This window comes from Phaethon lepturus, unplaced genomic scaffold, assembly GCF_000687285.1.
Source record: "Phaethon lepturus isolate BGI_N335 unplaced genomic scaffold, ASM68728v1 scaffold7085, whole genome shotgun sequence".
NCBI lineage: Eukaryota > Metazoa > Chordata > Aves > Phaethontiformes > Phaethontidae > Phaethon > Phaethon lepturus.
In genome coordinates this window covers 1-27,635 of record NW_010538270.1, presented here as the reverse complement: position 1 = coordinate 27,635, position 27,635 = coordinate 1, and the positions used below count along the sequence as shown (strand labels likewise).

At 44.0% G+C, this 27,635-nt stretch overlaps 1 protein-coding gene across 1 annotated transcript in view; it reads left to right on the top strand.

Annotated features, from left to right (window-relative positions):
* BMPR1B (bone morphogenetic protein receptor, type IB) overlaps positions 1 to 21,844 on the top strand; it is a 30,675-nt gene extending 8,831 nt beyond the window's left edge. The window contains exons 2-10 of the mRNA XM_010286736.1: positions 542 to 644; positions 1,623 to 1,725; positions 7,862 to 7,958; positions 8,740 to 8,878; positions 14,085 to 14,277; positions 14,692 to 14,989; positions 17,300 to 17,475; positions 18,871 to 19,001; positions 21,319 to 21,844. Coding sequence (XP_010285038.1) covers positions 542 to 644; positions 1,623 to 1,725; positions 7,862 to 7,958; positions 8,740 to 8,878; positions 14,085 to 14,277; positions 14,692 to 14,989; positions 17,300 to 17,475; positions 18,871 to 19,001; positions 21,319 to 21,444 — 1,366 coding nt within the window. The 3' untranslated portion in view covers positions 21,445 to 21,844. The remainder of the gene's footprint in view (positions 1 to 541; positions 645 to 1,622; positions 1,726 to 7,861; positions 7,959 to 8,739; positions 8,879 to 14,084; positions 14,278 to 14,691; positions 14,990 to 17,299; positions 17,476 to 18,870; positions 19,002 to 21,318) is intronic.
* Positions 21,845 to 27,635: the final 5,791 nt, after the last annotated feature.

Sequence of the window (27,635 nt, the reverse complement as noted above, 5' to 3'; positions counted from 1 at the left end):
AACAGTTATGAAGAGTGTTGATGATAACTCAAGGACTCATACACAAGAACGTTGCCGTTTGTAATATGGTTAAAACAGGAATCACAAATCACTCTTAATAACATTTTTCATTTAGTATCTCAAAAAGATTTCTTTCTTCAGGTCTCCACCATGGTGCGAATATCCATGCCTTGATCTCATGCACAAGGCAGACCTGCTGTAGCGTTGATGCTTGCATTTATATAGCTCTCCAAAGTCTTAATACACTAATGACCATAGGCAGGGAATTGAGATGTCTGTTAGTGGGGTTTACAGTTGTGAAATGTTGGAAAGGTAAGCACGTCATCTCCCAGGCAGAGCCTCCTTTGTGTCTGCGAGAGCTGGTGTGCAGCGCTGTTGGGCTGCATTGTGAGCGGTTGCCTGAGCCTTCTAGCCTGGCCTTAGCACATCGATTCGTTAATGGCAGATTTGCCTTGCAATGAGCAATATTTAAGAGGACTGTATTCAGCAGCACTTTTTTCACTTCAGAGCCTTCTCCTGATTCATTCTTTCCAATTCTCAGTACTGATGGCTACTGCTTCACCATAATAGAAGAAGATGAGTCCGGTGGACATTTAGTCACCAAGGGATGTCTTGGATTAGAGGGCTCGGACTTCCAGTGTCGGGTAAGAAAGCATTTGCTGCCAGAGCATCGCTTGGCTTTTTGATGGCTTTCAACTGAAGTGCAGTCAACAGACATGACTATGTCCATGTTTTTCACTTCTGTTCATTTGGCAGGTAGTTGCTCCGCATTGATTGCTGAGGGAAGTGTGTTTATATCCCCGAATGGTGATATTATAGCTGCTCCTAATAATAACTTAAGTTTTTGGGTTTGGCACTGCTGTTAGTAGTAACGCTTCCGCTCAGAGGAGGTTTGAATTTCGAGAAATGCAGTCCAATTCCTGAAGTCTCCATAGTAGCTAAAGTTAGTTAGGATGTTATTTGATGGATTGCAGCAAGCTTTATGTCTTACCTGCAGTTGCACTTCGGTTTTGGATTTCTGGTGCCAGAAATTCCTTCAAGTACAGTGATCACCTGATGGAGAGCAAATCTCACTGCAGGAATGGAAGGGGTATGGGCAATGAAGTAAGGTGGCTCTAAAGTGTTTGCCTTTCCTAATGGTAAACTTAAATGATTTTACATGAGTACAGACACAGTCTAACCATCAAGGTCCGTGGAAGGTATTTTACCCAGCTTCCCATGAGAGCAGAAGCAGCAGCTAAATTAGTCCACACAACAATTCCTGTATTATTCTGACTAAACTGTTTTGAATACCCACATTAACTTATTTTTGTAACGTAAGCTAACTGATGGACATATGTGACTTTCACAGTTCTGTCTTGCACGATTAGAGTCAATCAGTCCCCTCTGCAGCACTAGGGCACCAATAGAAATGCACTAGGGGGTGAATTAATCTCCTAATTATCTAGATGAAGTATTGCGGGATACTCTTGGTGGCAGAAGTCCTTACTCCACACATCCTAGGAATCTGTAACAGACTGCAGTCCAGCTAACAAGCACATCTTTCCCTCGAGTGCCAGAATGACGGTGTATATTTACAACACAGATAATTACTTTGCTTTCTACCAAATTGTTTGTTGCAGGACACTCCTATTCCACACCAAAGAAGATCTATTGAATGTTGCACAGGCCAAGATTACTGTAACAAACACCTTCACCCTACGCTGCCGCCACTGAAAAATCGAGGTAAGGGAAAGTAAATCCAGTCCCAAACTGATCTTTTCCTGCTGTTGCTCTTTGTACCTTAGGAAGAAACAAAGCCAAAACTAAAGCACCCCCCTCCAACTGCATGTGATTAGAGAGATAAACTGCATTAAACAGTATCACTGAATTCCTACAGGTCGTGTGGGGAGCGGTGCCCTGACCCGCGGTGGCCGATACTTGCCCTTAGTCCTGTTGCATATATGCAGTGAGCACCAGATGCGTGAGAGTCACACGGTATTGTCCTAGCGCAGACCTGCTGGCTACCGGTGGTCATCCCACAGACTTGGGTTAGTCGTGGCAGAGGATGCCTCTTGCTGTGTATGTTTTTAGCCTGATAATAAAATTGAATCCTCATTCTAGTCCCTGCGACGTGCTGTTCGTAACTCCATACGCATCTGAGACCAGGTCACCAGTGGTTAATCTGTCAGTTCGAGCTGACTGTAGTCCATTAAGCTTTTCTTATTTAAAAGACCTGATAATCCAGCACTAGGACAGTCGCTAAAGCAGATTTTCTGCTTGAAAAATGTAGCTGAAAATAGAACATAGAGTAAGAACTCCTGCACTGATTTATTTTTTTTTTATTTGTTATTTGAGAACGAATGGACATATATTAACTTAGTAGGTTCTGAGGCAAGGTTTTAGCTTTTTTATTTGTTTCTTTAAACATCACTTTCTGAAAGTTGGTAGAACTATTTTGGCTGGATGTTGCAGAATACATGTTCCTAAGTGTAAATTCATCCATGATATAAACTCTTAGCATCGGCAGCAATGGCCAAGATTTGTGGTGGTGAGCATGGGGTTTAGTCAGTGAGAGTCAGTTCAAGGTTGCAAGATAATTTGTAATTGTGGTGTTCTGAATTGAAAATCCAGATCAATGTGCAGAGGCACTCTTAATTATGCAAACAGCAGATACTTACACGAATGCATGCTCAGAAAAAGCCTTCACTCATGTAAGCTGTTCCCTTCATGCCTATGAAATCCTGCACAGATGGGCTGCAGAATCGGGCCTATGGAGAGTAGTCTGTAAATATTTCACTGTTTACTAGCAAGCCATTAAGTCAGTGAAACCTCATAAAATTCTGACTTCCAACATACTCTGTTGGTTTTTTCATTTTAAAAAGTTTTTTGGACTGAGAGAGAAGCTCCAAAAGGAAGTCAATATTTGTTCACACTTACTTAGTATATCAATAAATATAATTTCAGTTTGGAAAACGCTGCCATGATTTCTACTTGCTGCTGACTGAGTTTATTCTACATTAAAACTACTTAAAAATATTGAACCAATGCCTAACACTAGACATCTGCCTTATTAAGATTTTAGTTATTTGGAAATACTATCTGCTGCTTATACAGAAAGCAATACAACAAGCTTTTGGTAGTGGCAGAAGTCGTTTGGATCAATGTTGGTTTTGCTTTGTGTGTATATGGGGTAAATAAAGCATCACTTGGACACCATGGTGGCAGACCCATTAAATAGCAGAGAGAATATTTGTTGAAAGAAAAATTTCATAGAGTTGGAACAGGATTCGAACTGCTCTTGTGTTGCAAAGTTGTCTACTTTAGCATGACAAACAAAAGGCAACGTATTCACTCAACATATTCTGAAGTGTTTTGTTTGAAATAAACTCTCGCACTACCAGTATCCTGATAGCATATTGTGGAAAGACATTTCAGGACCTGCTTCATTAAATGTGGCTGGCCAGGGCTGAAGTCAGCACCTTTATTAAAGCCTTAAGTAAATATGTCATTGTTGGTGCCAGGCCCGTTTTAATTTGTTGTTGCTGGATCCTAGTATGAAAGCTCAGAGAAAAGCCGTAGTTTGAACTGTAGATGGTCACTGCAACCAGGTGCAAATACACAGGCTACTGCCAGTGCCCAGCACTATGGCTGTGATCATTCTTTCTACTGGACACAGATTGGGCTGTGATTGACTGAGTACTGTCAGAATTGTATATCAAATTTAACATAAACTGTAAGTACAAAGAAAGAGAAAATGAACTTAAAACCAAACTTCTAGGAACAACCTTCTGACCTCCAGGATTCCATGAAAAATATGTATGTTCCTCAGCATTTAAAGAACAAACAGAAATTTGGCTTCTGATGAACTTGCGTCCAAGATCATATCTCATGGGAAACAGAGTATAGGGAGAGCATCCAGCTGCAGGTCAGAGGTTGTCGAACTACAAATTAACCTATGCACCAAGGTAACATCTACAAAGGCAAGCGATTTGTGTTCTCAAAGTGCTTCTCCAGACCTGGCATGTGCTGGAAAGTGCCTGCCATGAAAAGAAAGGAGGACCACATACATGAAAGCGGGAGCTAGAAGAATTAACACTGGCCAAAGCAAGGCTTGTGAAGCAAGGTGGAAGAAACAACAGCTAAGCCTAAGTTTTGAGCTCGTCTCAGTATGAGAACTAGCAGGATAAAATACCCCAGAGAAACCGTGAAGTCCTCGTCCCAGCTGTACATGTGTCTTACTAAGGAAATGAGAGTCATAACTGGGTCTGATACGACACCTCTGCTTTAAACAATAAAAGATATTCCTGGAAATCCTGGCGAAAGTGCAGGCTGAGACCAGTCGAAAGGAGAAATATATCTTTACTGATTTAGAGCCTATATAAGCAGAAGTGGTGGTGCCACCGTGTCTGGCTCCCTGCCTGTAGAGCTAGTGATGAATGGGCAAGGGAACGATTGGAGGAACGATGGGGTTTGATGTGTGCACACAGTCTCCACGCCTCAGATTTCACTGCAGTTTTTACTTGGATAACCGTAACACTGTGAACTGGAGGGACCTGGGGAGGGAGGAGGACCTCCTCTCCCTTTGATATGCTGACTTCTCCCTTAAACCTGCTGGGTGGCATTTTCAATGCGCTCCTCAGCACAGTCCCGCAGATGGCAGAGTGAGGGGAACGAGTGCTGGAGGAGGGGGAAATCACGGGAAAAAACTGAGGCAGCTTGGTATCACCAAAGACCATCCTTTTGTTGCCATCTCTCCCTTTCTGTGCTGCTCGCCACCAACGCCAGCACGCACTACTGTTTTCATACGATGTAAAGCTGTTAACGTGCCGTTTGCGGGGCTTCGCTATTATCAGCCGGCCAAGGTACGTGAAGAAGCTTCCCAAACCTACCGTGTGTTTGTTTGGCGCTCCCCGCACCACGCTCCTGGTCGTCGCTCACGGCTGCCTCCGTGGAAGCTACTGCTTATTCTCCTAGCCCCGCTGCTTGGCATGTTGCAGTTGCCAAGTAACAGAACAGGAAAAAGCGCAGCGCTGGACTTCTACAGGACAGAGTATCTCCATCATGCAAACGGGCACCGAGCGGTGCCCACTGTGGTCTCTGCCATGAAGCCCACGAGCCAGTGATTAAGAGGACTGACAGCTGAGCTGCCCCATCCCTCCACCTGGCCAAGGAGGTGCCGAAAATGGTGCAGGGAAAGGGAGGTTTGTCCTGCTCTTCTGTGGGGAACAGCACAGGCTGTGGGAGGAGAGAAGAGGTGGTCTCCAGCAGCACCATCCTGGCTCGGTTCAGCAGAACAAACAGGCGTTGCTGGTATAAGAACAGGGGCGTACTTTTAATCTTGTGTTGTCCGTGCACCAGCAGGTTTATGAAGTCCTCAAGTGAGCAAGCAAATGAAATTCTGCCAAAATGCTTTGAAAATGCAGGAAGTATTTGAAAGGTGAGACAATAGCTCACTTACCGTCCATATTGCCTCTCATCATTCGTAGCCAAGTAAACATAAGACATGTGGAAGTTATTCTCCTTTCCTGTGAGAGCCAGTCGCATGTCCATGCTGTGAGTAGAGAGCTACTGCTAACGCTACGTTAGCTGACTTCATCAGCATGGGGGACATCACCTACTGCAGGGGTGTAAGCATCGCTGCTGCTGCAGTCTGCATCGGCCGCTCCCAGCACGGAGATCGAGACACGTTCCTTCATGTCTTGCATGCTTTCCTTGCATTTGCTTCACATAACTGCATTCGGGTACCAAAAATTTTTGCCTGAAGTTTGTTTAAGAGCTACACGGCACTTCCAAAATGCCTTCTGGCCTCTGGGAAAATCAAACCGCGTATATTTACTTTTCCAAATGGGAGAAGCCCGTTAGAAACATGGAGCACAGGGTTTGGATCATTTAAACCGTAAAAATGATGGGAGTTTGATTCAGGATTTCTCTTGAAAAGAGCATCTTCCTTGACGCTTGAAAAGCATCTTTATCATCCCTCTCCCAAACATATATACTTGGACGCACACAGGCAGCATGGGTGCGTTGCAAGTTCTGGTAGTGCAACTCTTCCTGTCTGCGTAAACGCACGGACTTCCACGGCTTTAAAGTCTAGCGTACGCAAGTATGAGCGAGATCTGAATTGCTCCCTCTGTGCCTGACATCAGCCTTCACCACCGCTAAGCACAAAAGCCCAACTGCCATCATGGCGTGTTCTCTGAGGCGGGAAAACCCTTTCTGCGGGCAGATACCCAGGTTTCTCCCAAGCGTAGGAATCCCACCGCCCGGCCTGCGTGCGCTGTGTATCCTCCCCTCGGCCGACGGGCTGCGACTTCTTAAGCTGTTACGAACCGTGCGTTTTGGAGGGAGGCGGCTGGCCGACACAGGCCGCTCGCGAAGCGTGAGCGAGAGCCCTTTGCCCTGCCGAGCAGCCACCGCCTTTGCGAGGGAGGTCTGGCTTCCCCAGCGGGCGCTCGGTTTCGGCTCGCGGCCAAGGTAGAAACCTGCTGCGGCCGGGAGGATGGTGGGCTCCGGTGTTTTCCTGATAGACGTCGTGTCAGTGTCCCCTTTCAAAGGCATCCGCTGTGTCTCGAATGTTTACGTTGTTAATGCTCCCGGAGCAGTAATGGCAGGCTAAAACATGACCAGTGTGATCAAAAGGTGTGTTAGTAGGTAATCTCTGTCTGTAGTGGAAAGGGGAAGGAAAGAAATAGTTTGGGGGCAAAAACAGAAGGAGAAACTAGACCTTTGAAATAAAAGAGCCTCACAGTAAACCTAGAGTCCCTTAGGAACCTCCTTGTCTCGTTACCCTTGTAAATCTGAAACGTAATAGTGCCCTTGCGGCCTGAGTCGGTAAGGATGGATTCCCTGGATTTTACGACCTGTTCGGCATTAGCGTCGAAGATGCAAGACAGCGAGGCTGGGAGAGCTTCAGAAGCATAGTCCTCGTTTGCGTTATACCAGACAGCAAGTTTTGGGAGGGCGGTGTGCGTGTCTGCATGCTGAAATACCCAAATGTTGAGACTTCGGGGGAGGTGGGAGAGGTTAAAGAAGAGTAGGCCTTGGTTCCTTTGTTCTTCAGCAGGCGAGCGTGCGTGAAGGCCAGACTCGCTTGCATGAGTTGAGAATGCAAATTTGGAGATGAATGGTATGCTTTAAAGGAGAATATGAGTCTCCCCTGTAAAGACTAACGGAAACGTTTTAATAGTTTTTACATAATGGCATTTTATTATTTGGCACACTTCATTTTCAAAGTGTTTTGCAGAATAGCTGCTGGAAGGATGGTTTTGCCCACCAGCATAGGAAGGACTTGCTGGCACAAAGGGACGCGAATGGAGGAGAAAACTGCTCAGGTGTTTAAAACAGGCTCAAAGAGATGGATTATTCTGCAGTGATGGAAATACACTTTCAAGGGCTCTGGTGGCCTGCCTTCTTGGAGGTTGGATGGTCTGCTGTGTCTTCCCTCCTAGGATAAATGCAATTATTAATTTTTTTTTATATTAACTGCCCGATAGGATGCTACTTAATAAGAGTGATTTAAGATAGAGGCAGTAATTTTTGTTCATCCTGGCTGATCACTTAGGTTAAGACACAGAGCTACGGGTCTTAATTGATTTTGCATTCAGATCCATACAGGGAATTGCAAATCAAGACAATATTTTGCCTGAGTGAGGGCTGAAAAAGCAAACAGGCTTTTGGAGGTGCCGGTTCTGCCCTGGTCAGTGAGAGTCAAAGAGGAAGCGCACAAAATGCCTGTGCGATCCTGGAGTATCTTTCAGTCGAAAAGAAAGGAAACGAACTTGTGCTCACTGCACCTTTTAAGGTGTCTGTGTGTCTGTTGGTGCTGACTTTGCACCATCTCCCTTTCCAAATTTTCCACCTTCCTTTTTTTTAACCCCAGACTTTGCTGAAGGAAACATTCACCATAAGGCCCTGCTGATCTCAGTGACTGTTTGCAGTATACTCCTGGTGCTTATCATCATATTCTGCTACTTCAGGTAAGTAAGGAGTGCTTTACCAGCTTGTTAATGTTCCTCCCAACATTCATCTTCTTATAGACTTTGGAATTTGAGAAAATTGAAGGAAAAGCAATGAGAAACTGTAATTGTATGATGAGGAAAAATGTGTATTTTATTCAGGTATACCTCTGTCATGTATTTCATGTAGCATTTTTTGCCCAACACCCTAAAACATTCTGGTAGAAACACAGATTATTGTTTACTGAGTCTAAGAAAGCCACAGGACAAATTTTATATAGGGTAAATGAACCGAAGGCGTCTGAATGTGTTTATGTGGTGAAGAACTGATCATAAAAAAGAGAGGGATACAGGAATGCAAGTAAATATGTCTAGAATGTTATCGTAATCAACATACATTACGTTTAAAAAATTTGTCATGTTTTTTAAATAGTCCCAGATCTCATGACCTTACCTCCTCTGTCTCCTAAAAGACCCTCTTCAGTCAGTGAAATAAGACTGGGTATTTACTTGGTTAGTGTTTTAAACATACTTAAGTTTCTGAAAGAAAAGCATTTGCTTGCTTTGCAAACTCACACCCAATTGCACAGTCTTTGAGTTTTATACTTAGAGTTTTGATGCTGGAAACAGTTGCCAAAAATAAAATAGAAAACGTTGGGCAGTGAGTCCAGCACGTTCCTCGGGGAAGCAGAGGAGGCTGTGAGTCTATGAAGGAAGCAAACGTGAAGGACGATGTGCATTATTCATTGCACATGTGTTCATTGTCTTCAAAGCTAATTTCACTTTCATGTAAAACGGCCAGATACAAACGCCAAGAGACGAGGCCCCGCTACAGCATCGGGCTGGAGCAGGATGAGACCTACATCCCCCCTGGAGAGTCCCTGAAGGATTTGATCGAGCAGTCCCAGAGCTCAGGGAGCGGCTCCGGGCTCCCTCTCCTGGTAAGGAAGCAATATTATTTTAATGCAAGTTGAAAAGGCAAAAATGAGTAGAGGGAGAAGACAAAATGAGGCACAATACATTATATTTATGTGTCCTCAGTTGTTGTTTTAGGTTGTTCTTTTTTTTTCTCCCAGAAGTGACAAGGATTTCATCTGGAGAACAGCTGCTTTAGAAGCAGGAGACTTTTTTTCATGTAGACTAAGCCAAAAAAAGCTTAGTTTTTGTTGTTTTTTTTTTTACCTCAACTCATTTCTTATTTTACATACCATAGGGTACATACAGGCTAATAGAGCTCAGAGAAATTCATCAGGGTTTACCCCAGTGTACAGGACAGCGTTTGCTCTTTATTTTCTTGTCTTTTGTGTGCAACACACAATAGCATTTCAAACACTGACACGTCGTCTTTATGTAAAGGGAACTGTAATTCATCAAACCTGGAACCTTTGTATGTGTAGATCTTTGCATTCAGAAGTCAAGAGTGAGTTTTTTTTCCTTGTAGCGTGGCAATCTCAAAGGTGAAAGGCATACAGGGATGGCGTTTGTGATTATTTCTGAACTGACTCCAGGATGACTGAGCCCCGTGAGCTCACCTGCTGAAAAGGCAGAAGTTTTAGCTTCTGTGGCAAAACAGTTCTGTTCACTAGGGGAATTTGTTTCTGGGGGTCATTGTTGCTTTTTAGTACTGAAGCAAAGTCAGGTTGCTTATTTAAAATACCGCCTCTGGGAAAATGGATTAGATTTATTTTTCTTTTTTCAGAGATGATATGTCCCTTCTGTCTCCCAAACCTATTAGTTTGTAATGATCCTATTACTGTAATGTTGTCCAGTTTCCAAATACTGCAGACTATCTATCTGTTTTTTGCCAACACATCTTTTTTCTACACCCTAAAGAAGAAATAAAATGGGAAGTTTTATAATTCCTTAAAATGAAGCAACATGCTGAGTGGTAGGCGAAAATCTGACTAAACTCCTTTTGTTCTGGCAGGAGCAAGTGCTTAGCATCCCATTTAAATAAAGTGCTGATTTTTTTAAAAATCCAATTCTCTGGCAATTAACATAGCTACTGAGGAAAAAAATCCAAGCTGCTAAGCAGGTGCTGTGACTGGTGCTGAGCATGGAAAGCACGCAGTCATTTTTCTCTGTTGAGAGAAACTCCATCATTTATGTCTAGGATTTAAGAAAGCTCTGTCATATCCCATACCAGTGTCCCTCTAGCAGCCATGGAGAGGGAAGGATCATGCTTAGGACTGTTCCTAATGAGTACTTCCAACTGATTTAATTGTGAGGGGTTCTTGCTTTTTTGCTTTGTTTTTTTGTATGATACCTGCCACATCAAGGTCTTGGTCTGCGCTTGGTGCTCCTACCTGTTACAGTGACAGAAATAATACAATAATTTAGAGGAAACACAAGGAACATGGTGGTTCTTTTCTGAGAGGATGTGTTTCCAGCAGCCCACGTGGGTAGCAGGTGCCCTGGGGCATCTCATAACAGCGCGTGGTTCAATACTTCATCCCAGGATGCCCTTGAGACAAAAAAGCTGGAGCAACACTGGTTGTGACCGCTTGTGCTTTATGCCTTCCTCTGTCCCAGTGAGCTGGTTGAAGGTGGGATCTACAGTCTTACTGATGTCCCCAGGTCTGCTCTTGCAGTGGAGGGACAAACTAACTTCCACTAATTAACTGCTGTAATGGCCGAGGTGGCATCCCAACTGGGTCGTTGCTCAGTAGCTCTCAGAGCTGTGCTGGTGCTCGGTGAAGCAGAAACCATCCTGTCTTCTGCTAGTCCTCCTCTCTCTCAAGCCTGGAGACTTTGCAGCCACTGGACCAAGAGTTCTTCCTGAAGGCACTCTTCCCCCCCTGTCTTTGCCTGTGAAAGCACATGCATTTTTTTCCCCAGACTTTCCCTTTAAGTAGTGATTTTCTGTGGAAGAGAAGAAAACGAGAGCTATAATGAATCTTGCACTTGGTAATAGATGTTTGCTGCATTTCCCAGACAGCTACAACCGCTACAGGCTCACTAGAAGTGCACAAATTAATACCTCTGGTCCCATGCCTGAAACAAGTATACAGAAAGTGCCTGGCAATAATGCTCTAGACTTTAGTGTGGAAGTTTTTAACTGTATTATTTCTTGTTCAAAGACCGAAACATCCAAAGTTATTATTTCAGGAAAGTAAGCTGCAAATTTATTACAAAATGTCACTTTATGCTAAACAGTAATATTTTCCTTCTGTGCAGAACATTTCTTCCCATGGGTACAAATGTTATACCAAAAACAAGCATTAACTAAGATTTTATTAATACTTTGGCATTGAGCAAGCCTTTTCTCCTGAGCTGTTCGTAACTCTGACAGAAAAGTTTGCCGCAGGTTGAATGCTGCCAATCAGATTTTAAACCAAGAAAAAAAATGCAGTAAGTTCTAAGTAAAGTCTTTGAGCCAACAAACTGGGGTGCACAATCAAGTCTGTCCAAGCAAGGTGAAGTCCATTGGCCTGGACAGAGCAAGAAGTGTAGGTGAAGCTGTTGCCCCCGTGAATCCACGTGCAAAACCAGGGAAGGAGATTAGAGGCTGGGGACTTCTCTTTCAGCGGTCTGTATGAAGAGTTTGCTGAATTACAGTTTGGTCTCTACCTTTTCACGTGTTTTTTTCTTAATTTCTCTTCCAATGGATTTCACTTTTCAAGGAACTGCATCCCAGCCATAGGTGTGAAGTTCTCGGTTCAAAATATTGAAGTTGCAAAAGGTTGGTTTGTCTGAATTTTCATCTGTAGTAGCTGAACACATTTAGCTGAACATCAGAAAAATAGGATGCAGAAAGTAAAGTAGTTGGTAATTGGATTGATTCCAGTCAGGGAGAGGAAACAAAGGGCCATGTAACCTTACCTGGCTGCTCGCAGAGCTCAAGCAGCAAAATACACAGATTTGAAAAGAAATAAAAAAACCCCAACCCCAGTCAGTGTAAATAATTCACATGAACACATCATTCAGCATGCTTATTAGCTCAGCTCATCCAACAATTTTGATTAACCAATTTGTTTTAGACATCATAATCAGTTTATGATTCAAGAAAGGGCTAAATTCCTTAAAATAAATTGTTCATAGGAAATCGTTTGACCAGTTCTAGCAAGAGGAAACCAGGTTAAGGCCCTTCACATAGTATTCTGCCGCCTGAAAACCCATAACAGAAATGTGTTTTTCATTTTCTTAATGTAATTTAATAAGGAACTTTTCATCATTAACTATTGTAATTCCATGTACTTTATGATGCCATTACATATATTTACACAAATTAAGTTATTTGATATAACTGCATTATTGTCCAGGATGCATTTTTAAAATGGGCAAAATAGAAAGCAATGATGCTAAAATGACATTACAAAATATTACGGCAAAATTCCAATGTAATGTAACTATTGTTCAATCGCTATATGAGAGTATAAAAGAGAATAAATCAATTCTAAAAATGAAGGCTAATCTCTGCTCTTGGTTTTCACTGATAATGGCACTGAAGCCACCATCTTGGAAGTCTAATAATACATTGCAGGGCTGAAAAGGTGGATTTCTGTTTAGATGACAGAAGAAGAAAGCTGGGACTTTTGAAATAGCTTTGCATAAATGCCACTGTATGTTTTTCTTCTTCAAATAGTCTAATATGAAAACAAGTAATTTATTTACAAAAACATTATAACAGACCTTACCTAATTTTTGGTTTTGAGTTCCTCTTTGGACATACTTTCATGCTTCAGTGGGGTTGTGGCAGTCCTGCTCTGCATTACCATGGTAGTTTCTGCTGGACCTCCAAGGGGTAACAAAGGAAGCAAATTATTTTAAAATCAAGTTTTGATCATTTCTGTCAGCCAAGATTGCAAAAATATTTGGGGTTACATGAAATGCATATGATTTCATAGGGATTCAGACAGTGCACACTTGCTGCAATAAGCTGCTCGGAATTTGTATATGGATGGTGGCAAAACCGAGAGACCTTGACTTTGCACTTGTCCAGATTGTGCCAATTGCTTGGGCCAGATGAAAATCTCTTTGCGTTGGAGGCTATAAAGTTGTTTTCTTTCAAAATCTCGTAAAGTCCTACCAAAAGAAAAATCATTAGCTGTGGATTGAACTGGCTATAGTGAAGCACAAGAGGGTGACATTTTAATCTCCTGTTACACTAGGGTGAGGCTGAGTCAACCGTGAACACCAGTGGGTTGTGTTACAGCATCTACTTGAGTTTTTGGTTGTGAACTTTTAGAAATATGTGATCCGCAGACATGCTCCAGTCCTGTGAAAATGTATTAGTCTCCGTTTGTCTAAGATCTTTTGTAGTCATAAAATCTTGTTAAATGTAGAATCGGCCCATCTGCTACGTGGGGTCTGCCATCCTTATGAAGGGTATCTCTGCAATGCTGCTGAATACATTGATCTTGTGCTACAGCTCAGCTGCACAAATGGTTTGACTTTAGCATCAGTTCACAGTACGGCCACGGACAAAGTAGGTGTGGACGCTAGAAAGGGCAGATTTAAAGCTGTGCTTCCATATCTTTGGGCGGGGGGAGGGGGGGAATCTTACTTTTTATTCCTATGTAATGATTCTTAAAATTAATGTAATCATGTGGATTGCAACTGTGCAAGTAGTGGTTGAAGTTCCTAACACCAGCTTTTAATTTGAAATTATTAGGCATGGGACTTTCAAGGAAGCTGATAAGAAGCTGCTCTCAGTAATTTTGCTAGTTTTGGAGCGCTGGTATGCTTTTGGCTCCTGTGAGCCCTAGTTTTGAGTGTCAACGGTGTTGAGTATGTAACAAACATCCCTGTTTTAATTAAAAATGTGTTACCTACCCCTTTGGAATCTGGTGTGGGGTGGCCAGGAGTGTGTTCTGCCAAAGCTTTTCCAAAAATAACAAAAAAAAAAGTTTCACAAAGTGGCAGGAAGATAAAAATGTCAAGGTTAGTAGTCAAGTGTTTCCTTCACACAGACGAGTTTGCTTTCCTGAGAGGCCACGGTGCAGCTGGGGAAGGTGTGGAAAGGCTTCTCCATGGTGGCAGGAATGGCCTCACCAGCACTGCGTCCTGGGGGAAACGGGGAGCATCCACGTCGCGGTGGCTGCATATTCCCCTTTCCGCCAGGGGAAGGAGACACAAGGAGGAGGGAGGTGAGTGCAGAAGGTTTCTGGGGAGCGAGTTGTAACCGCCCATCTCGGCATTTCACAGGTTCAGAGGACCATCGCGAAACAGATTCAGATGGTAAAGCAGATTGGGAAAGGTCGCTATGGCGAAGTCTGGATGGGAAAGTGGCGTGGGGAAAAGGTAGCTGTGAAAGTGTTTTTTACCACGGAGGAGGCCAGCTGGTTCAGAGAGACGGAAATCTACCAGACTGTCCTGATGAGGCATGAAAATATTCTCGGTGAGTGACATTAAAGAGAATTATTTGATAGCATACAGGTTTCTTAAGCGTAATAATTCTGTATTTGCTGTTGGCTGATGCCCTTTCCTATGTGCTTTGTTACCTGCTGTGCCCTGCATTTAGCCACCCAGCACTTTTCAAAAGAAAGATGTTTCAAGGATTAGTGAAACATAAATAAAAGTTAAAAAATAATAGGGCTTGGGGGCTGTTACTCCAGACACCACACATCTGTTTCTGCCACCTCTATTTCCATACCTGAGCTTTCTGAAAAGATGTTAAAGGGCTAGAGGTGAGGCATAGTTGCATGGAAGTAAGATGAAAGAAATTAATAAAACTATTGAAGTAGCTGACAGTCCAGAGTTCTGAGCAAAGAAAGCCCTGAGAAGTATTAATTTGAAAATCTTTTTTTTGCAGGATTCATTGCTGCAGACATTAAAGGTACAGGATCTTGGACCCAGCTGTATCTCATCACCGACTACCATGAGAATGGTTCACTTTATGATTATCTAAAATCTACTACCCTGGACACAAAAGCCATGCTAAAACTGGCTTACTCCTCCGTTAGTGGCTTGTGCCACCTGCACACTGAGATCTTCAGTACTCAGGGCAAACCTGCTATTGCCCACCGTGACCTAAAAAGTAAGAATATCCTGGTAAAAAAGAACGGCACCTGCTGTATAGCAGATTTGGGCTTGGCTGTTAAATTTATCAGGTGAGTAGAATTGAGGAGCACGAGGGGAAGTTGGTAAATGAGGTGCAAACACTGGTTTAGCTGTTGGCCGAGCAAGGTGTAAGCACCCACAGTGTACGTGCGTACCTTTCATGCTATGCTCATCTGTATGTGAGGTGGGGCTACCTGTCTAGGTGAGGATGTCGCATAAACACATAATGCAGGTGTAGAAATAGTCACTTTTTAATTATTGAGCACATTAGTTTCATTTGCATAGAGGTTCAGTTTTCATCACTTTGCCCTCAACAGCGACCGGAGTATTGCTACGGACAGGTTGAACTCATGTACATAAACTTGTCACTGAAGCTTTCAGCTTGTCTGATCCCAAGATAATTCACTCACAACTTATATAGAATGATACTAATCATTTGCACAAGTTACTAAGTGGGATTTATTGAAAAGCACCGCATTTGGGCTGCCTTTTGTTTCATTTCCTACAAATCAAATTGCCGAAGTACAGATTTGATTTTTGAAATGGCTTTTAAATTTGATTTTAAAAAAAATGGTTGTGTGTTTAAACAACTTAGAGCAGACAAGTAGGACTTATGCACTCCTGGGATCTTTAAAGGAGTCATCGCTGTCTGACAGCTCTGTTCAAAAGGAGCTTGAGCTCTCAGCACTGATCCTGGTGGTGGAGACGTGGGTTATGAAGCCTCTGATATTTCTGTGCACAGAAATGTGGCCGTAGACCGAAGGTTTCAGTTTCAGAAGTCAGCTTTGAAACCATGGGAAACCTCAAGTATCAAAAAACGTTTTAAGAATTCTGTACAAATCTTGAACTGAAATTATTCAGAGTGTAACGAAAGGCAGTTTTTATGTCCTCTTCTCCCCATTCACTTATATACCGGGTTTCTCAGTGAGACTTTTCCTTTATGAACCTGACCTTCCTTTAGGACATGAGAAAGGAGTTCTTTTACTTTGAGGAACAGGGGCCCAGAAAACAACAACTTGGAAATACACTGTCTGCTGTAAAAGTTTCAGGGAAGAAATTCACCCTTTGCGGGTATGCCTTGCCCGACAAGTACAGAGCAGCACACTGCTTAGGTATGAACCTAGGAACCTCCCACGTGTTGCTATAAAAGAAGGTGACATACATATTTGTCACAGTCCAAATGGAATTTACATTACATACTCGGCTTGTTTTCATACTGAATCCTTGCCTTAGACAATCCTTGCCTCCTTGCCTTACACAGCACTTCTCAGGCAATGACCAGGAACAGAAAAAAGTAAGTTGAAAGGGGCGTGCTCTGCTGAAGCTAATGAGTTTAGTAGAGTTCTTTGCATTTTTCCTTTATTTCGAAATACTGCAAGGTGGTGCAGGTCACTAGATTTATGTTACATTCTTGGAGGTATACTGAAATGCCATCAGCATATGTATGCTTTAATGACTGTGTAGGTGACTGGTTGTACCTCAGGCTCGGCGGCTTTTTTTTTTTTGTCATTTTCATAACTGTAGGTGAAAAAAATTACAGAAGAAGTTGTATAATTATTCTGTGATATTTTGTTGTATCCATCACATTTAAAACGTTTATGTTTTGAAGGTGGGGAAAGGCAAACAGACCTTTTTAAGAAAACCACAATAGATGCCATATATTGAAAACTGATAGACCTGAATCTGAGTTAATAAGGGAAAAAAAAAAAAATCCAGTCACATAATTAATGGGAATTTGCTTCCCGTTAGATACACGTCGTCTCTTCTGGTCAATGTGTGAGGAATGACACATTTGATTACACTTTTTTACACATGCACATCTGTGTGTTTGTTTACACATCTTGATACGTAAAGGTTGGGAGAGATCCAACATAATGTATGCACAAAAAATAGTTAGACTTGCCTTCCTTGCAGATCTGATTTGCTACAGCCAAGTCATACTGCCCCAGCCATTTAGTGTCCTCCATTAATTGCTAAGACTAAAGCATTAGGTGGTGGAGTGTGTTAAGAAAATAGCATTTAATGAAGATTTGATTGTTATCACCAGCGTTAGAGCTCAGGCTAATGCTAATGAAATCTCACAAATGTTGCAGCATCCCTGTTGAGCCTTATCTCCATTGTGGTTCTGCGTTTGAATGCTTAACATAGCCTCAGGCGGGTCAGCCTTTTAAGAAGGGTTGCCTTCACACTAAGAGGCTTTGCTTGTAAGAATTGTTCCATTAAGATTATGCATTACTTTTGACCTTGTTTGAGAGTGGATGTGGTGTGAATTTACTACTTTTCCCATCTAAGTTGCTTGCTTTTCAAGCCACTTTATTGCATGTTTGATGCCCTTCTTTCCCCCCTTCTTTTTCTTTTAGTGATACAAATGAGGTAGACATACCTCCAAACACCCGTGTTGGGACAAAACGCTATATGCCTCCTGAGGTGCTGGATGAAAGCTTGAATAGAAATCACTTCCAGTCGTACATCATGGCTGACATGTACAGTTTTGGGCTCATCCTTTGGGAGATAGCAAGGAGATGTGTTTCAGGAGGTAAAGACCTGGGAGATCGCTTTTAATTGTGTCAGTGAACCCCATTCGTAACTCGAAGCTTCCATTACATCCTTTTCCCTGGATAATTGTTTTTACCGTAATAATCAAATGTGGCTAAACCGTACAGGTAACTCTCTTCACAGCTGTTTTCTTGTTGAAACTTATTTTAAAGCATCACTCTGTGCTATTTCAACAGCAAAGATTTAGACTGTATTTTAATGGCTTGTTTGAAGGTAGCGGATGCCTGCACTGAAGAAGGGATATGAAACTAATTCGGGAGCCTTTTCCAATGGCAACACTTTTTTGCTGGACCCGGGGATATTTAGTCATTTTATCAGAAAGAAAATAGCGATTTCTTTGTTTTGTTAGAGTTAAATAGAAGGAGGAGGACAAACAGTTTGGGGGTATGCTGTACCACTATTTAAAATAAATAATCTATTTACAAGACAAGTAGAAAAAAAACAGAGGGAAGTGGCACTTGCTACATTGTTGTCATACCAGTGATGTGCCTCATTTCCTTCTAGTATCAGGCCTTCAGGCGTGAGGAGAGCAAAGACAAAGCCATGTAGCCAGCTGCAGATTTGGAGTGTAGATCCATTTTTGTATGTGTAGGCTGTGTGTGCTTTCGGCACGTAGAGCTCAGCGTAGTACAAAAATGATTGGTATTATTACTTCTATTTTGCCGCTGAGGAAAGTGAAATGTCAGAGAAACGACTTGGCAGGGGTTATGTGCCAGATTGGTGGCTACTAAGAGCAGAGAATGTCTCTCTCGGGTCTGCGCTTCCTTCACCAGACTTTATTGGTCTTTAAAGCCTGCAGTATCGTGCTGAATGCTTGCTCCATGCTTACCCTAGAGGAGCTGAATTTCAGTGATGAGCAATGTGATTTCTGTGTTTACAAACTAGTGAAGTGCATGTATTGCAATGATGCAATGTAAAATCTGTAATACTGTCCTCATCATTGCTGTGCACAAAGGATGGTACCTTGCCATGTTCTGAAAAGGCACAGAAATGCCCTTTAATTTATACCAGGTCCACTGATAAGGAGGAGACGTAATTGGAGGTTAATCGTCTGCCTAATTACTCTGATATGGGCCCTATGCTACTAGTTCTTTCTGTGATAACTTACTAGAGATCGCTGGACTGGACAGCAGTGGTAGAAACTGTCTCACCTGGCAAGTAACTGTGCTCTCGGATTAAGATACCTGGTCAGTCTTTACAGAGCAATTGAGTCATTGTTGGAGCTTGACTGTGGAATACACTTCAGGGCGGTGAGGTGCTTTTAAGGAGAAGTGGGTCAAATTGTTAATATGGTCTATCTGTTATCAAATGAAAGGAGAAGAGGGTAGTGGAAGGTGTCTTCTGCAGGTGACAGCCAACTAATTGCTTCTTTCAGGAATAGTTGAGGAGTATCAGCTTCCGTACCATGACCTTGTGCCCAGCGACCCCTCGTATGAGGACATGCGGGAGATCGTGTGCATCAAGAGATTACGTCCTTCGTTTCCCAACAGATGGAGCAGTGATGAGGTATTGTCCCTCTTAACATGCAGCCTGTCTTTTTAGCCAGAGCGAGTGGGTGAGATTGACCCAATTCTGCATCATTTTGAGTGAAGAGGAGCTTTGGCACCAGTCATGGTGTAACAGGGCTTGGGAAGAACCTTCTCAGATATCTCCACTGAAGGTGTTCAGAGCCCTAGGGGCTGTAGCTTACAATATTTGCAAGCAGGTTCCTCGTGTGCTGTCTGCCAGATCCCACAGCGATAGCAGGCTGTGCTCAGACCTTCTTAGTCTCCCTGTTTTCCCCTTGCATTCATTTTGCTTTCTGCTCCCAGCATTAATATCATTAAATCAGTGGCTAGCCAAAAATTTTGAAAGAGAAATGATTTTGTAGCGTATAGTGCAGTGGCGGTGTACTTGGTGTACTGGCAGATACTTCAGCATAACTGATGTGTGGGCTGTAACTCCAACATTTTTCCTTTTTTTTTTTTTTTTTTTTTTTTTTAAAAAGAAGGAAATATCTCTCGTCGCTTTGAAATGAAATTAACATACAGCTTTTCTGTGATCATAGGTGTACAGGCTTGGAAACATGATTTTACCATGATTTTACGCTAACATTAGCACAAAATATTAAGTTTCACTGTTACGGTATCGAGGTGCAATAGTACAGGCCATTGTAGCCAGGTCACTGAGATCACTCACTGCATCTTTGCATTTTAGCAAAGCGGGTTACAGGTGTGGCCTTTCAGAAGAGATGTAGGATCTAGAAAATGTTTTCCAAAATAAACAAGGAGGTGAGAGGGCTGGGGGAGAATCTGAACTCTCCCTGCTCAGCATCTGTGACAAAGCAAAGTTGTGCTCGTGGGATCGGAGACAGACAGTTGAGGTTCTGCAGGCAAACCTGCCGACCGTTCTCAAGTTGCAAAGGAGGAGGGACCATTAATCACGTTAATTATAGAATCATAGAATAGTTCGGGTTGGAAGGGACCTTTCAAGGTCATCTAGTCCAACCCCCATGCAGTGAGCAGGGACCTCTTCAACTAGATCAGGTTGCTCAGAGCCCTGTCCAGTGGTACAGTTTAATGCTGTAAATTCTACAGTCACAGAAGACAGCTGCCATTTGGGAATAGCAGTGTGTAGATGAATATTCTACAGATAGGTGAAAGATTCAGGTGGCATGAGATGTAGGCAGGCAATTTGGGAAAGCGAGGGAAAAATAAACCCTGGGAGGCTCAAGGACTTGTGTAACAGCCGGTGTGGGAGGATCTAACCAAGAATCATGTGCCTCATCCTCTCCCTAGCCAAATCCTTCTGAGCCTTCAGAAGCGGGAGTGGACACCCTGGAGGAAGCACTGTTAGAACTGATCCCGGGAAGGGCTTTTGCGTGTTTGGTCTGCCGCTACACGTATCAAGGATTGGGGAGGCTCCTTGAAATAACTGTTCTTGCTTAATTGGTTAGCATCGTCAGTAATCCCTGTTCAGGAGTGGCAGCGATGAGAGGCAAACTTGTGTATCATCAAAACGTATTTATAAAAATCCACATTAATCTGAAATGTATTAGGCTGGTTGGGGCGCTGCTGGTAGGGTTTAGGTTTATGCTTAATCCCTTTCAGGGTCTGCACTGCTGCTGGGGCCAGGAGCCTCATGAAAATGAAGAACAAGCTGGACAGGATGGAAAACTTCTCCTACTGTAGCAGGCAGTGTAAATCCGTAGGCTGACGGGGTGATCGCCCGGCTGCGGTGGCTTGTGGGGTGCTTTATGTTTGAAAGAAGGCGGTAGACGCAGAGCCAGGGATGTACGCTCCTTCTCCAGGATGGCAAAGGCAACGCTGAGATCCTGTCAGCAACAGAGCCGGGAGCCGGGAGGGTCTGGCTACGTTTCGGAAGCGAGCAGGGGATGGAGCGGGACGAGGCAGAGCCGAGCCAGGCGCTCGCAGATGGTTTTCCTGCAGGCTCATGCTGGGCTGTAGCCTGGGGGCCGGTCGCTGGCTGAGGAAAATGAATTCCACTGAATTTGTACAGCAAAGGGCTCGCTGTACAAAGCCACGCTTGTGCGTGTCAGGCTGAGGGAGCTTTTCTGTGTGGATTTGGGGAAGGGGAGGTCAGAAAAGTGCTTTTGTGGAGCGTACAGCCATGTCTCGACTACAACTTGTCGTAAAGTATGAGAGTAATTGCCATGTTTTGAGAACCCTCCTTAATATACAGAAAAATAGTAGCTGTTGAAAAGCAATACCAGCCAGCATGTTGTCTTTTGTTTGGCTACCCTTTAGAAAAAGACCTTTTCCCTTCAGTTTTTTGGCATTGCCATCCACTGACCCAGATGGGACTCTCCCGTTTCTCTCCGCAGTGCCTACGGCAGATGGGGAAGCTCATGATGGAGTGCTGGGCTCACAACCCCGCCTCCCGGCTGACAGCCCTGCGGGTCAAGAAAACACTTGCCAAAATGTCAGAGTCGCAGGACATTAAACTCTGACTCGGCCAGAGGCGGTTCTTGTGAAGGCCCATGGAAACGGACTGTCTCGTACAGGCAGAAGTCCTGAAGAGGTATTGAAAGTCTTCGCTAATAAGTACCTTGAATGCAGTCACGCTTAAGAGCAGCTGTAAGTTTGTTTGCCAGCTTTTGAGGAGATAATCCTTTGCAAAATCAGCTGAATTTTGACATACGAGATTGGAAGAGGCTTGTCAGCCCTTGTTTACATGGGGAAATACAGTTTTAGTAACTGGTTTAAGATGATGCATGTTGCTTTCTGTGAAAGCCACTTATTATTTTATTATTGTTATTATTATTATTTTGATTGTTTAAAAAGATACTGCTCTAAATTTTATGAAAATAAAACTTTTGGTTAGAAGTAAAAAAGATGTATATTGTTACATTAAAATAGCAAATTGGAAGAAACTGTGCTGAAAATGAAAGCGAAGCGACTTTTTCATTTATAAAAAGACTATTGCACTCCAGCGTTTAATACAAAAAGAGAGTGGGTCTGTGCAGCTCAGAGGAGCTGTACTGGAAACCACCTTAAAAGCTGCCTACCTGCAGAGACAACTTTCCGTAGCCCTGCACATGCGAGCGGTTCTCGCAGAATAGAGATGGAGCCCAATTACGCCCCTGCCATTGTTAGCAGGGGCGGACAGGGTCCTGTGGGTGGCCTGTCCCAGGGGTAGGTCGTGTTTCATTTAAGATCATTGGGAGCCGTATGAGTATGGTTTGGGGTGACTTGTTCAAAGAAGCTCTTCATGTTTGCATCTGCTGGCTACGGTACCGGGACGATAAACAAGTGCCCCTTTTCTCGGCTTTCTTTTTTCTTTCTTTCCCCTCACTGCAAAATAAAGTATTTTGTGTGTGAGTGGAAATGAAGTACACACTTGGATCCGCTGGTGAATTTGAAACTGCTGTGACCTATGTGCACGACCACTGGGTAAGAGGAAGTTCCTTGTGAGAAAAAATTACTAACTTGCTCTCTCATCTGTGTAAAAGTGAGGGTATCCGTCTACAACCACAGTTGGAAAAAAACACCACAGATTGTGTTCCCTTTTTTTTCCCCCCTTTTTATTTTCCTCTTTTAAAGGAAAGTGAAAAACCTCCAAAAATCCCATTTTTGGGGTGGCAGTCATTTTTTTTTTAAGCGTAAGGAGACCTGGTGCCTCCCTGGCCACGGTGGGAAGGCGCCAGGGAAGGAGCCGGGGGCGTGGGTGGATGGAGAGCGCCAGGCACCGCAGCCGGCAGGTGCCCCCGGCGCTTCTCCCGCTGTGGTGGGAGAGGCACCACAAACCGAACAGTTTGGGGCTCCAGCTTCTTCTGCCTTACTATTTTGGGTGGCCGTCCAGCAGCCTCCATGCCTCTGGGAGCCGCTGCGCGGCAGTGACAGGCTCTGCCGCCCAGCGGGGGCTGCGCAGCGTCCTGCTTCCCAGCAAGAGGAGCTTTTGGGGGAGAAGAGCAAGGGGAAATGTATTTACCGTCTTTCCCCGTTCCTCCTTCCTGGGGCTGCAGCAGTTGCTGCGATGCTGGTACTGCAGAAGGGGAAATGAGAGGTGAGATGTTCCCCATGAGATATTGTCTTTGGAAAGGTCTCTGTTCTTCATCAGATTATCAAAGCTGAGCTGTGTGGCAGTCAGCGGTTTACTCTTCTTTACCCTTCTCTTATTTTTTTTTTTAATTTTTTTGAGTGCCTATGTCCTGTTTCACTAGATGGTGTGCAGTTTAATTTTGAAATAAGTCCTTGCAAATGCTGCTTTCATTATGTTAAGCCTATTTCAGGACTGAAATAATTGCTATGCTGGATTTAGCCTCAGCATTTCTGTAATGCTTCTTTTTTCCCTTTTCGGACAAAACTGATTGATTTGTGGTAGGTAGGTGTATATAATTGGGGTTTAGCTTCATGGCTCCCTGAAGGTATTTGTAGTTGGAAAAATTACCATTTTATACTTTCAAGCTAACAGAGAAAAATGCGCAGGTGCAAGAGAACCAGCAAGACCTCCATGATTATAGGTGTTAAAAAGTTTAACGTGAGGATTTTTGTTAATTGGAGTGCTTTTTCCACAGTGCAGTTTCCCTGCCTGTACTCAAAAATAGCGAGCAATACAGAAAGAAAATCTCTGAGAGTTAATAGGACACCGGACCCTGGCCCCAAGAGGAGCAATGCCGGTTCTCCCGTCCTTAACGCAGAGCGCGCTTGCGTAGCCGAGAGCGGCGTTTGCTCCTCTCTTGGCTACTTTGGCTTGAAGATTTGTGGCCCAAAATGAGGAGGACAGGCCAGCCTCGCTTCACCTTTTTGTCTTAGTGAATGGAGCCACAAAGTTTCTGCTCTCACTCCTTTTGCCTTCATGCCCTTTCATAAAAACCAGCGCAGCCCCGGGGAACTGGGGTTTCTCGGCTTCGACGAAGTGGATGGGACCGCTGACTTTGGCAGCAGTCAGGGGCAGGCTCGGTCAAATCCCACCTCCGAGACTGGTCTCTGTGGGTCCTGGACAAGCAGCCACACAGCAGGATGCCTCTTCCTGGCCATGTTTAGGTGTGTTTCACCTAAACGGATTTTTTTTTTTTTTTTTTTAATTATCATGGCACTCCCCCGAAATGCTTCGGAATGCGCTTTGCCGGCTGGCGGATGTGGGGTACGTGAAGCCCCTGGCACCTGCTATCAATGTGTTGTGAGACAAAGGGCCAGTCACCGGTTTTCTGAACAAGTCTTACTTTTTTTGGTCCAAAAAAAAAAAAAAAGGGATCCAAGGTACTCGTTGATAGGTTACATAAAGTGTGTATGTTAAATGTTCAAGTTTATGTGGGTTATATATATATAGATAGATAGATATATTCAGTTGGGAGTCTGGAATAACTCCAGTATGTGGATTGAGAGTAAACTATTATGGATGATAAAGCACTAAATAAAACATAGTATTTATTTATGAAAATCCATAATTGACAAATCACTGCAACGGTGCTATATAGGAAAATAAATATATATATATACAAGGAGACACACCTCTTGAGAAAGCAAAGCGGCTGCAATTGTGTAACTAGTGCCTGCCCATTTTCTTCCAAGACTCGAAAGGCCAGATTTTGCCCTCAAATCTCTTGCCCACTGTAATCGATGATACTGTAAAGGGATATTCCTAAGGCCAGAGGCAAGTTGTTTGTTCTAGCACAGTGACATTTGAGGTACCTGCATGGTTGACTTTCTGCAAGACTCAAAGTGTAATATGGTTTCAGCATGTACAGTGACCACAGGTTAGTACATTTATTTTGCCAGGTGTGGTCTTTTAATGTGACTTCCAGATTTTGGTATTTTCACAGTGCGTTGTCAATGAGGGCTTGGAAGTCAGTGGCAGAGGTAATCATGGCTTCAGTGCCTGCAGGGCTGGAAATGCAGTTTTCAAATGTAAATCACTGAAGGAAGTTTAGTTTAGTTATGACTTATTGGCATAGGTGCGATGGTATAGGTAAGTGGGAGGAGAAGGAAAAATAAAAAACCCAAAGGGAAGAGAGATGCCATCTAGCAACTGCTGTCCTTTCTCTAGCACAAAGTTATTTCTATTACAGAAAAGGTTGACAATGTAAAGACTAAGAAACTAATTTGTGTTCTTTTTTGAGAACCAGTGCCTTATTAAAATTGTAAATACTGTAATTAGAAAACCTGGGGAACAAACTGTTACATTGTATTTGTTTGAATTGTAGATGGTTGTTTTAACATTCCCCCAAATAAAATTGGTTCCATCTCTCTGTGAAAGAGGTTGCTTTTACTTCTGTTTACTTTTCATGTGCTTGAAAAGCACTGACTTTGGGTTTCATTTCCCTAGCTAGATTATTTTGACTGTGCCTCATTTTATTTATTTATTTTAATAAGATTTTTCCTCTGAGCAAATAAGTAAAGAGTAAGATATTGCATATGCTTCCATTGGCATAAAAAAAGCAGCACCCCTTTCACAACTCAGTGAAGAGAGAAATAGTAATTAAAATAGTGTTATCACTAATAGAGCAGTCACCCTCATTTTGTGGCTGATTATGTAAATCTATAGAAACTTGGCATTTGCATAATAATATTTTTGTGAGCCCCCGCCTTCCCTTCTTTCCCCCACATATTTATGAATTATGACTATTTTTAATAGCACAGGAGGTAATCTGTGCACAGGCTGAAGCTAGATTTTCCAGCCCCATGCTTCAGGAGAAAAAAAGTTGCAACCCTACATGCGTAGAGATATTTGTATGTATTTGTATTTGTGGTCTGAGCTCTCTTCTTCTTCTGCAGTGCTGTGTTTCAGCATGCAGCAGTCAGCGTGGCATTTCCTAACGTGTGACTACCTTGCCGCTTATTTTCAGAGAAGGATGTAAACAGCATTTTTCCCTTGAGCTGCATCTTGCCGGTGACTAACACAGACCCTGCAGCCCTCCTGCTTTGCCCTGGGCTTTCTGCGATTGGTGGCGGAGCATTCCGGTTATTCTCCAGCAGCATTCTCACAGTCCCTTGGCCAGGCCACGTCTAGGTGGGAAAGCCCCGTGCTTGCTGCAGGTTGTCCCTGGCATGCCGCCGTATGCCACAGTTTTGGGGCTGTTGCTGCTCCCCTTGGCTGCGCAGTGCTGGAGGTGATCTGGTGCTGGAGGTGATCTGGTGCTCCCGCACAGCCCGTCTGGGCTGCACCTTCTCCAGCACATCGCTGAGGCAGGCGAGGTCGGTGTTTGTGCAGCCGCCTTCTGCTCCTTTCCCCTAACTTTCTCGGTATGGCTTTTTGGGCCAGTCCTAAGGCTCTGTTCTCATTTTACATCCTCTACGCGTTGCTAGGCTTAGCTACCCGTGTCTTCTGCAGCTGCAGGCGATGCTGGGACAGTTTCGCTTCCGTTTAAGGTTGGCAGAGTCAGGCTACTGTCCCCTGCCGAAACCAGAGCTCTGCTTCCTTGTGACATGCACCGAACCGTGCCTTTCACTGCCTGGGAAGGAGAGTTGCAGTCCCACCTTCACATGCAGAAACACCGGAGCAGACACTTCCAGGAGCCTCGGGGAGAATGTCTAGAGGTGAGGTACCTGAAGAAAACGTCCCTGAAAATAAGAAGGGAGCTGCTTGGCCAGTGCAAAGACTGTAGCAGACCCAACCCACGGGGGTGTCACAAACTGAAGGAAACTCGAGCCCAGCAATACACATAGACAGGGTGGGAATAGGGGGATGGACAGAAAAGAGCTTGTCCACTGTGAAAGCTGTATATGGAAAGACAAAACCGGAAGAGATGGCAGAGAGACACCAGAAAATGTAAAAGCAGCGACTGTGGCCGAAGTGGGCATGTTCGTTTTAGAGAAACCAGCCCTGTATGCAGCTCTGCTCTCTTTAGCTGCGGGACCACATGGTGTCCAAAGTTACCATCGAAGAAGTTATGCCTTGTGTCCCTTGGGATTATCCATTCACGTCATAGCTCCAAGTCCTCTTCATACATAATCTTCCTCTTCCAATTACAGAGAAGGTAATCGTAAAAGAAAAAAAATGAACAGTTCCCCTCCAGGTTGCCACAGGTCCAGCAGCTTTTGGATGGAGTAAACCTGTTACTGGCACTTGGCCGCAACTCTGTGCCATGCTCGATGTGCTCAGTATTTTGTCCAGACTCGGGGTGGCAGGTCTTGGCTCAGTAACCTGCCAGTCCTGCCAGTCCCCAGCTCCGTCCCCAGTCGCCGCAAGGGACCTCTGCACGAGCTGGTACTGCGGGGCTGCCCGTGCCTGGCCTCCTGTGAAGAATTACCGCCCCTTAACTGCAAATAAACTACAGGAGCCAACGGGCAGAGATTGCCCACATCCCGTTTTGAGCAGAGCGGCCAGGGAAAGGCAGGAGCCTTGTGTCAGCAACGCCCTTCGATGCAGAACGATGAAGCCGGCGGTGTCCCGTGCTCAGGGAGAACAGCCTGAGCCATTGTCTGCCGCCGGCCACGTAGCTCGTGTTAAGACTTGCAACGGGAGGAAAAGAAAATAAAGTTACCTTGCGCCTTGGGAAAAGCTTGCTGTAATCCAAGCATACCTGGGATGAGTTTTTAAAGGCCTGCCCTTTTCCAGCCGGACCGCAGGGTCTCGCAAACCTGGCAAATGCACTTGTTGCCACGTTCTCAGCTTTTGGGCTGTCCGCTGTGTTTGGCTTCGCATGCTGTTGGAGTGCTTCTGCTTTGGCTTAACCTTGACTTGCCTCTCGCGGGGAGA